This window comes from Delphinus delphis, chromosome 19 (assembly GCF_949987515.2).
Source record: "Delphinus delphis chromosome 19, mDelDel1.2, whole genome shotgun sequence".
Lineage (NCBI taxonomy): Eukaryota > Metazoa > Chordata > Mammalia > Artiodactyla > Delphinidae > Delphinus > Delphinus delphis.
Genome location: NC_082701.1, coordinates 32,188,731 through 32,200,218, shown reverse-complemented (window position 1 = coordinate 32,200,218; position 11,488 = coordinate 32,188,731). Strand labels below are relative to the sequence as shown.

The following is an 11,488-nucleotide window of genomic DNA, read 5'->3' as shown; positions in this document are numbered from 1 at the left end:
TTTTCTAAAAATCCTATACATAATGAATCGTACCTTTGAAAAGTCTTGTGTTGAAACATGAGTATATCCGCCAACCACGCGGGTGAAAGACTAGCCACCGTCTTATTTACTTTTATTTGTATTTTAATTAATATGTTTGCTTATGTTCTTAATTAATTATGCCGAAGAAAAGATTGGAAAATCGTTGTGGTATGTGGGAGACACCTGATGGGTTAGAGGGAAGGTAGGAACCCCTTTTAGAAAATTACGAACGTTGTTTTTATAACTTTGAAGCCTCTCTTTCAATTCTATAGGTATGTTTTGTGAATTACAATAATGAAATGCCACGATTTTCTTTTCTTAATTGAGGTCATTTTTCAATGAAGCTGGGTAAAGACCCTAAGGTGAAACCTTAGATATAAGAAAAATAAAAGCAGTTGGGGGCTTCAGAGACATTGTTTGTCTTGAAAGTGATGTGAGGAAGCTTGATCAAAAGCCCTGTTTTACTACAGTCATGCTCCATTATGGAGGGTGGGACTGTGGGTGGGGTGGGGGAGGGGAGGATGAAATGAGCCCTCGCTCCAACTTGACCAGGTTGTCAAAAGTCACTGGCCAAAGTAAATCTCCCTAGCCTGCTGGTATCGACGACCTCTGAAGTAAGCCAGATATGGATCGGACCAAGGGACCAGTAACAGACCAACAAAGACGGATGCCTTCGGAAGGCCCCATTGGGCCTGCAGCTCTGAGCTAAGAATCCTCTCCCTACCTCCTTAGATAATCCTGGAGTCAAAGAATATGGCCTTCAGCAGCTCCCTCACCTCTCTGGGCCTCAATTTCCCTATCTATAAAATGGGGATTTAATTGCCCTTACTCCAGAAGCTCTTGTAAGATGTAGATAAGAAAATGTTTGTAAGGCAGATGGTAAATTCCTGGCACATGTTAAACTTATAGCCCTGTTTCTAAGACTGGCAACTGGGAGAGAAAGCCTCTTATTTAGTCACTTGGGGACCCTGTCCTCCAAACCCTCAACTAAGGTGACTTACTTCCAGTACCCAGCCCCCGCCCCAAACTCATTCCAGACTTTCCAGACTGTAGGGTTTAGATCAAGCGTGAGATTGGGCTTTGGTGCATTTTAGTTTTGTTTTGTTTTTCAGCCCAGTGGTGGGTTTTGACGTGGATATCACTTTATTTTGAAAGCAATCTGATTTCTCTGTAGACGCCCGTGACGGGAGATTAAAGTGTCATGAAACAGTGCCTATCACATACTTACATGCGTGCGTACAAACAGTCACCCCTGCACACAAAAGCTCCTCAAATGGGCTTCCCCCTCGTCTCACCATTGCACATGAGCGCTGAACCATTTAACTAAACCTGAAACAAAGATCATCCAATAATACGAGTCAGCCCTGCCCGGCAGCCTGGTGCTGGCTTCAAAACTCTTTTCAACACGTAGAACTTTAAATGCCATTTCCAGCTTTACTCATGCCTGATACTTACTTTGGGGCAAGTTGTTGCCACTAAATTCACTGATTTTAATCTTTCATTGACTTTTCCTTAAACACAAAAATGTTTTATGACGGCTCTCTCTCTTTTTAAACAGATTTACATACAAATAACGTAAAGTAAGGTTCACTCCCCTCCTCACCCCACCAACTTATCCAATTCTTTACAGGTAATCATTACAGTGAATGATTTATAGGCATATTTTTAGGGATTTTCCCCTACACATAAAATAATCCCTGCATAGAGATTAAAAGCCAGGGTTCTAGGGCTGAACAGCCTCGACTTCGATCAGAATAAAGTTTTGGTTTTGTTTTTTAATAGGGGCTGTCTTAAAATATTTAGGACCTATCATCATCATATTGATATGGTTTCCAAAGTTTCTTTCATATATTTCTAAACTCAAGTATAAATTCAAATTGGATTTGAAACTGCTTAAGACCCTTGATGGCTCACTATATAAACCCCTTGTCTTCCAGCCTTTAGTCCTCAAGCCCCAGCACTCAGCATTGCCAACTTGCCACAGCATTCGGATGGTGTTCCCCTCCCCCCACTGCCCCAGATATCATCCAGCCACTGTCCCCTCCTCACTAGACTGTGACCTCCCATTTGTCATTGGACATTGAGTTTCCTAAGGAGTTTTTTTGGATCCTCCATCCCACCCCAACATTTCTGTGCTTTATCGTGGCAGTTGACGTCCTGACTTGTAAATCTTGGGTTTATTTTTCTTTTCCCATCCCCAACAGTCTTTGAGAGTGTCTGGACTCAGGGTACATGCCTGGTGAATAGGTGGAGGAATAAGACCGATGGATGACAGTAGGTGGTCACGGAGAGTCATTCCAAGGCTGCACCAATACTTGGTTGGTGAGGGGACAGAGGTAGGGGCTAGGAAAAGATGCAGAGATGTGAGACTGTTGTGTTAGGTGGATTCAGTAGCCAGAGCCTGCGAACACCCCACCCAACTCAAATAGGGGAGGTTTTCACTTTATTTTTCACTCCATTGAGTTCCTGTCTCCTTGTTATCTTGAGTCTTCGAGGGGATAAGAGAGGCTAGACCATATTATCTCAATAAACATCTATCTGAGGCAGCAGGACGAGAGGATGTGGGGGAAACGTGAGCCTAAGCTGAGATGGGTGCTTGTGTGTTTGATGGGGCGGGGGGAGGCTGTGTGTAAATTCCTCATGGTAGGTGGCTAAGGGGGACTGTCTCCAGGAGCCCTTCCGGCCTGGGTGGCAAAGGCGGGGGTGTGCATGGGAGTGCACCCTGGTCTGTTTGTATGCCCCATTCCTGTATGTGTTGTGGTAGGGGAGGTATGCTCATGCACAGATGCATCAGTGTCTGTAAAGTGTGCACCCGTGTGAATCCATAAGGGTGAATGGTGGCAAGTGGGAAGCAAGTCCTAGAACAATTAGAGCTTGTTTCTCTTATTGATGACAGCTGCCTTTTCACAGAACAGCCCCTCCATCACTTTGGAGAATCCTTTCCTGTGTTACCCATGCTGTAGCAGTAGCATTCCATTCACTTTCCTTTTGAAATATTGGGTCACAAATGGTAAAAGTCCACAATGCAGAACCAAGTTGGGTTTGATTTTTACTTTTTTTTAAGATTTTTTGATGTGGACCTTTTCTTTAAAGTCTCTACTGAATTTGTTACAATACTGCTTCTGCTTTAGGTTTTGGTTTTTTGGCCAAGAGGTACTGGGATCTTAGCTGCCCGACCAGGGATTGAACCCGCACCCCCTGCATTGGAAAGGGGAGTCTTCCACTGGACCCCCAGGGAAGTCCCTTGATTTCTAAATGTATGTATTTACATATGTATGTGTTTAGAGAGGAAGTATGTGTGTATGTGTGGGGGTGGGGGTGTGTGTGTGTGCTCGCGCACACGAGTGAATGGAGAGAAATGATAAAAAGATTTCCTTTCCGGATGAGAACCTCGAGTCCAGAGAGACCCAGACCCCAGACCAGGAAAAGCAACGTCAAGCCAGGAGAGCCGAAGGCCGAGGCCGAGGCAGCGCGTGCTGGCAACGACGCCAGGGCAGAAGATGGGCCCGCCAGCGTTGCCTCCACCCACCCCCAGGCCCCCCACACCAGGGCAGGCTAAACACGAGGCGGCTTCTGTCTCCAGGGCTGGAAGAGAGGCGCCCTCGTTAAAACTCAGATAAACAGTTTATCAGGAGATGAATGAGCCACCGGGCTCCAGAGTCGCTCCCCTTCCCCAGCGTGGAGCCGGCCGGGCGGGGCGGGGGCAGCGGGCGGAGAGGGAACCAGACTGGGGAAGGGAAGGGGCTGTCAGGGCTGGAGCAAAGCGCTTGCCTCCTTTGGCCTTTAGCTTTGTCTCTATCCCTGGAAATGTATTTCCCATTTATTTACCCATTTCCCCACCCCAGCCCCACGATTTAGAGTCATCTCCCTCCCATTCTCCCCTCTTTCTCCCCTTCTATCCCCTCTTCCTATGCTGGTTAGAACTTCACTGTTGTAACTGGAATCCCATCACCAAAAAAATCACACTCAAAAACTTAGACCCTATGGTGAAACTGCACTGGCCTCCACCCTGGCTGAGAGTCCTGAACCGGCCAGGTTTCCCACAGCCTCCCGCAGGCAATGGGGAGCCCACCACCCTCCTGCCCTAGAAGCCTCCGCTCTCCCATTCCGTCCACAGTCAGGAGAGGAAAGTGACAAGCCTTGTGGCTGAGTTTCCCTCACTTTGCTAAGTTGGGTCAAGTCCAAAAATGCCATTTTGGGTCTCATTGAGAGGAAGTCCATCAAATTTGACATTTATGGGACCCAAGAGACAGTCAGAATCACAGGGTGACACAATTTTCATGTGCCTGGGATGATCCGGGGCCTAAAAGATGGCCACTGTCGTGTTTTCTCCTTTGTGGTGCCTCGTGCTCCCTTGACCTCTCTGTGTCACGGGGCCCCAGAGAGCTAAAGTGACTCACCCGAGGTCACACAGCTGCTAGGTTTCGGGTTTTCCAAAGTCAAGCCCCATGTCCTTTGCACATCACCCACAGCTGCCTCAGGTCTGTGCTTCCAGGGCCAGAAAAACAAGATTGTCGAATTGTTCTGAGAATCAGCTGAAAATAAGAAAAGATGCCTAAGTGCCCTCAGGATGCATAAGGTCCTCTTGCCTTCACCTGGAGTTGCCGAGGCCATGGTTCAAAAGACTGCTTCAGGGCTTCCCTGGTGGCGCAGTGGTTGAGAGTCCGCCTGCCGATTCAGGGGACGCGGGTTCGTGCCCCGGTCCGGGAAGATCCCACATGCCGCGGAGCGGCTGGGCCCGTGAGCCATGGCCGCTGAGCCTGCGCGACCGGAGCCTGTGCTCCGCAACGGGAGAAGCCACAACAGTGAGAGGCCCGCGTACCGCAAAAAAAAAAACAAACAAAAAAAACTGCTTCAGTTTCCCTTGACAGAGTACCTTGCGGGGACGGAATCCTGGGATGCAGATAACCAAGAATGGACCTAGAGTCACTTCGTTCACTAGACTCTTCCCACGTAGGCTGCCAAGGCCCGAGCCCCTGGCCAACCCCCACTAACATCCAACTGCTCCCCATCTCACCCCAGCCCCTGGGAGGACCTGATCAGAGAGCTGAGCTGATAACCATCCCTCCTTTGACCCACTCCCACCCCACAGCTTCCTTTTGAATAAATACACCCTCTTTGTCCCGCTTGTCAAGCTCCCTCATCAATAGAGTGGCAGAAGCATGAAATGGGTTGCCTGTTGAGTCCCCCAAGAAATTTCAGTCCCCCTCCCCTAAACTCCTGAACGCCAGCAGCTACGGAGAATAGCTCAATTACACATGCCGAGCGGACAGAAAGCAGGCCCAAAGGTGTTGGAGGTGATTCCAACAGCCATCGCAACCCCTTCGAGCCCCTCTGGCTCAAATCAAAGATGGTGGGCCAATTGAGGCTGTTGGAGTTCCTGGAAGAACTAACATGTGTTGAAAGTCTATTGCCCACTATACACTCTGCCCTGGGTGCTGTGCTAAGCACAGCATCCTTTATCTCCTGTGTATAACACAGTTCTGAGGGGTGTGTGTTATCCCCGTTTTACAAATGAGGAAAGGAAAGTTTGGAGTTAAGATGCCTATGTTGAGAGGGTAGCCCACCTGGTGAGTGGCAAGACCAGAATTCCAACCAAGATCCACCTGGTCCAAAGGTTGTCTTTGTGTTGAGCTTCCCTGCTTATGACATTTACTACCCCATTTTCCACACCTCAGATCTTTTGGCTGTTCTCTGATACGGTGTGCTTCCCCTCTTTATGCAGACTCAAATATCCTCCTCTCCCTACTCAGATAAATATATCCTTTTTCTTCATCAAGCCCAGCTAAATCTCAGTTCTACCATTAAGGTATTAGTACTGCCTAGTCTCTGATAAACAGCATTCCCACAGATTCACACAGTACCTAAGTGTATGAGCTACCCTAGTACGGCAGGGAGTGGGGGACTGACTGCAGGCTCCCCAAGAGGGGCATTTCAGAACCCCACAGTGAAGAAGGGTAAGTGTGGTTTGAACAGAGTATAGCTTATATTATACTTGTTTTGACTTTTTTGGGTCACCATAATGTATTATAAAATTTCAAACATTCAAAGGATAGCATGAAGCTGTAATATTTACCAAAAGTGGGCATGGGTTTTAAAATGGTTGTGAAACACTGGTCTATGCTATTAGGGGAATTTATAGATTTTTTTTACACACCCTTTTAATGTTTTCTTCATACATTTGTCATATACACTTTAACTGAACTGCAATGTCTTGGATGGTAGCAATCGATTGGGACTTCTTTCTCCTTTGCATTTCCCCCCTCCCATGGTGTTCACCCAGCGGACACTCTATAAACAGGTCACCCAATCTATTGTCTAACATGGTTTGTTTTCATTCTACCCTGCCTAAATAAAGGACTGAAGTATCTGGTTTTCAAACAAAAATAGGTGATTTGAAGGAAAGGAGAGGAGACTGATGGAATAGAAAACAGCACAAGAGAATGTCACTAAGTGTAACCCACCATCTCAGGAGAGGTGGGCTAGAATTTAGCCTTTTGAACTCTTTACTGAAAAATTATTCTCTTAGTTAATTCACAGCAGTGGCAGAACTGCTCTGGAACATTTAATCTTCCTAAGAAAATAAACCAGCGCCAAGCCCCCTAAAGGATATCAAAAAGAAAGGAGTACTGTTTAAGAGCCTACTGTGTGCTGGGTTCTAGGCCCACATTATTTCAGAATCAGTGCAATTCAAACAACCAATTGGTTGTTCTTATCTCCCATATTCATTAAAGCAAGATTTTCTTGTAGGCATTACCTTAATTGTCTAATTCTAGATATCGTCTAGACTCGAAAGTTTAAGAAAAGGTTTTCAGCTGAAACTGGCCATCCCTCTCAATTGCTGGCGTTTTGCAGAAAGACTGCCATGAAACAAAGTGTGTTTGCTTCCTTAGACAGATGATAAATTTCTGTGTGTGTTGGGTGGGGGTGGGGTGGGAGAGCACAGGTTGAAAGGAAAAACCAGATCTTTGGGGAAAGAAACTAGAGTGATTTAGGCTGTCACAACGAGACCTCCTAACTCCACTCTGTGGAACGCTGTGAATGCTTGAGTCATCCACACCAAGTCTCTCTTCTCCAGCGTTTTCCAGACTCCAGTCACATCCACCACAGAGGAAACTGAGTTTGAGTTTTGAAGCTTGGATTCAGCTCTTCATCCAAAGGAAAATTAACCTTAAGTGTCATTTCAATATCCATCTACCATCAAGAACAAACTGCTTCTGGAAGAGAAAGCATCATGAAGGTTTATTTAGAATCACAGAAAGGTAGAACTGGAGGAGTAATGTAGTTATGTCACTAATGCAGAAAGTAAGGTGTGTGGTGCTACAAAAGTGACTTGTCCGAGGTTAACGTAGTTTTATCTGGACGGACCCCAGCCAGGTCTCAGGTCCCCTACTGCCAGCTCATCTTTGAAGAGCCAGAACAGACCCGTCAGCGCGCACGCACCCACACGCACACAAGAACGAACACACACATACACAGTGACACGGACACAAGAGCAGAAACTGAACTGGACAGACTGGACAGCAGACAAACCCACCTCGCAGGGCCACCCCGCCAGCGCAGGGTGCAGGGCTTGCTGCAGGCCAGCAGAGGGCGCGCCGCCCCCAGGGAGCCGAGCGGCAGCTGCGCGGAGCCAGGCCGGCTAGGGGAGCCGCAGGCAAGCCGGACGCGCCCCTGCAGCTCGGCCACTCAGGGTGCAAGACCCGGCCTAGGAGGAGGAGGAGGAGGGTGAGGAGCGGACCCCCCTTGTGGGCCCGGGTAACAGCTTCCTAGGAATTACATCACGCTGCGCAACGCTGCGGCTCCCGGACTTCTCCGGCGCAGTGTGTGTGTGTGTGTGTGTCTGTGTGTGTGTGTGTGTGTCTGTGTGTGTGTGTGTCTGTGTGTGTCTGTGTGTGCGCGCGCGCTGGGGGGAGGGGCAGGGGACTTAGACCGAGCCTGGGAGAGAGGAAGGCGAGACGCGCCCGGGGAAAAAGCTTCATGCACATGGAGAAATTCCTTGCACTGAACTGCACCAAGAAACGAGCCTCCAGCACCTTCCCGCAGCTCCCTTACCGGTGCAGAGTACCCAGATAGTGAGAATCCTCCCAGCCCCACCTCGAGCACCCCCCAAAACTGGCCCTGCACCCTCCAGCCCGGCTCCAGCGCCGCCGCGAGCTTTCCCCAGGACTGGCCCTGGCGGGGCGCCTAGAGCCCCAGGAGAAAGGAGGGGGGCGGTGCATTTTGCAGGAGGAGGAGAAGGGGGGTGGGTGGTGGGGGAGAGAGAAAATTGCGCGGAGACCTGCCAAGCGCCACCGCCGCCGCCACCGCCGCTGCCGCCGCCGCCGCCGCCGCCGCCTGTGAGCTCCGGCGGGCAGCCGGACTGTCGGCTTCCCGGGGCATCTGGGTCCGGCGGGGCACAGCCCGGGCGCTGCCGAAGCCGCCGCCGCCGCCTCCGCGGCGAGTGCAGGCGGCTTCCCCCGGAGCCTGTGCGGCTCCGGCTCCTCGGGGGTGGAGAAGTGGGGGGTGGGGTTGTTGTTTGGGGGGAAGAAGGGGGAGGGGGCAACGCCGAGAGAGTCAGTGGTTTCCATGGTGATGGAGCTGAAAGTGCAGGAAATTTAAAGGCTTGGACCCTGCGAGACAGACAAACCGGTGCCAACGTGCGCGGACGCCGCCGCCGCCGCCGCCGCTGGAGTCCGCCGGGCAGAGACGGCCGCGGAGCCCCGAGCAGGCGGAGGGAAGTGCCCCTAGGACCGGCTCGGCCCGCGGCGCTGCACAGAGCGGCCGGACGACGAGCAGCTAGAGGAGGAGGCGGGGAGAGCGGCCAGTCCACGCGCCCTGCGCCGCCGCCAGCCCGGGAAGGCAGCGAGCAGCCGGCGCCCCCAGCGCCCGCGGTTGCCCTGGAGTAATTTCGGATGCCCCGCCGCGGCCGCCTTCCCGAGTAGACCTGGGAGAGGAGTTGCGGCCAACTTGTGTGCGTTTTTTCCGCCCCGGTGGGAGCCGGCGCCGTGCGAAGGGCTCTGCCGGCGACTCATGCTGCCGGCCCTGCGCCTGCCCAGCCTCGGGTGAGCCGCCTCCGGAGAGACGGGGGAGCGCGGCGGCGCCGCGGGCTCGGCGTGCTCTCCTCCGGGGACGCGGGACGAAGCAGCAGCCCCGGGCGCGCGCCGGAGGCATGGAGCGCTGCCCCAGCCTGGGGGTCACCCTCTACGCCCTGGTGGTGGTCCTGGGGCTGCGGGCGGCACCGGCCGGCGGCCAGCACTATCTCCACATCCGCCCGGCTCCCAGCGACAACCTGCCCCTGGTGGACCTCATCGAACACCCGGACCCTATCTTTGACCCCAAAGAGAAGGATCTGAACGAGACGCTGCTGCGCTCGCTGCTCGGGGGCCACTACGACCCGGGCTTCATGGCCACCTCTCCCCCCGAGGACCGGCCCGGCGGGGGCGGGGTGGCGGCCGGGGGCGCCGAGGACCTGGCGGAGCTGGACCAGCTGCTGCGGCAGCGGCCGTCGGGGGCCATGCCGAGCGAGATCAAAGGGCTGGAGTTCTCCGAGGGCTTGGCCCCGGGCAAGAAGCAGCGCCTGAGCAAGAAGCTGCGGAGGAAGTTACAGATGTGGCTGTGGTCGCAGACCTTTTGCCCGGTGCTGTACGCCTGGAACGACCTGGGCAGCCGCTTTTGGCCGCGCTACGTGAAGGTGGGCAGCTGCTTCAGCAAGCGCTCGTGCTCCGTGCCAGAGGGCATGGTGTGCAAGCCGTCCAAGTCCGTGCACCTCACGGTGCTGCGGTGGCGCTGTCAGCGGCGCGGGGGCCAGCGCTGCGGCTGGATTCCCATCCAGTACCCCATCATTTCCGAGTGCAAGTGCTCATGCTAGAACTCAGGGCCCCCTGCCCGCACCCGGACACTTGATCGATCCCCACCGACGCCCCCCGCACAGTCTCCAACCAGTTCCACCACCCTCTCGCGAGGGGATTCAATGAACTTTTTTTTTTTTTTCCGGCTACAGAGACCTAGCTTTCTGGTTCATGTAATGCACTGTTTAACTGTGTAGGAATGTATATGTGTATGTATATACGGTCCCAGTTTTAATTTACTTATTAAAAGGTCAGTATTATACGTTAAAAGTTACCGGCTTCTACTGTATTTTTAAAAATTTTTTAAGCAAAAGGAAAAAAAAAAGAACAGAGAAAAGAGAGACTTATTCTGGTTGTTGCTAATAATGTTAACCTGCTATTTATATTCCAGTGCCCTTCGCGTGGCGAAGCAGGGGGGAAATGTTATTTTTTCTTAAAGTACAAAGAGAGGGGAGAACTTTTGTAGAAGGACTTTTAAAAAGCTATTTTCCATTCTTCGGAAAGTGTTTTGGTTTTCCTTGGACCTCGAAGAAGCTATAGAGTTCAATGTTATTTTACAGTTATTGTAAATATAGAGAACAAATGGAATGACTAATCATTGTAAATTAAGAGTATCTGCTATTTATTCTTTATAATATCCCGTGTAGTAAATGAGAAAGAAGTGCAGAGCAGGATTAAAGAAAACCACTAAAATCGACTGCGCTCGACACTGCGATTCTCTGTGTTGGTGATTGATGGGGGGGGGGGCGGTGGTGAGGGGTGGGAGGGGCGGGTTGGGGGTGCCGCTGTGCTTACTATGCCTGTTGGGAGAAGGGGCTCATCCCGTCTTCTGGTGTGATGGAAGTGACCGCTCAGTTTTTCTTGGGGCGGGGGGTGGGGGGGAGCTATTCTCAAACTCCTCACTTGAGCATCACGTGGCCTCCGCCCAGTCTCCCAGCTTTTTCTCCCTATGTCACCAAAGCTCGGGCCCATCATGACCTCGACACCCAGCCGGCCCCCTGGAGCTGACCCCAGGCTGGGCCGAGGGGCGGGGGGGAGGGTGGGCGGCTGCTTTGTCCTGCCTGACAGGCCCTTCACAATGGGGACACGTGTCTTTCACACCTACCCTGGGGGCGGAGTGCCGCTGAAACTTGACCCCCGAGGAATGGGGGGGGGGAGATCAGAGCGCGCCCACCCAGATCCCGACACCCCTCCCGCCTCGCACCCCCCCACCTCAATATCCAGCCCGCGTTAACCCTTTGCACTCCCGGAAGCTGTGGTGGTGCTAGCTGAGGCGATCCATTGGAATCAACGCAACCTCAGGGATCCTGCAGGTCTGAGCCCCTGAAATCCCAGGCCCTCAGCCAGAATTGCTGGTGATAGCTGGGAGATTTGCCACTCACCTCCCTCCTCCCCTGGGACCTAAGGAGGGCTCAGAGGGTCAGGATTTCAGAGGAGTCCGAATTTGGGTGAAAAATGCCACCACTGGGATCTGCAGTTGGGAACCGGGTGTCCCCCCCTCTCTAGACACTTACTCCACTTGGGGGTGGGGGAGGGAGGAGAAATCAGAATCTGCATCTTTGAGCTTTGGGTTACAGAGGGGCAACAGACGTGTTACCCCTTAAAGGGATGTGCAAGACCTCACCCCCACCCCACCC

The 11,488-nt window shown here is 52.2% G+C and overlaps 1 protein-coding gene across 1 annotated transcript; it reads left to right on the top strand.

Moving 5' to 3' along the window:
- Nucleotides 1-8,589: 8,589 nt before the first annotated feature.
- NOG (noggin) lies at nt 8,590-10,548 on the top strand. Its single transcript, XM_059996295.1, has one exon. The coding sequence runs from the start codon at nt 9,173-9,175 to the stop codon at nt 9,869-9,871; it is 699 nt and encodes a 232-aa protein (XP_059852278.1). The 5' UTR covers nt 8,590-9,172; the 3' UTR covers nt 9,872-10,548.
- Nucleotides 10,549-11,488: the final 940 nt, after the last annotated feature.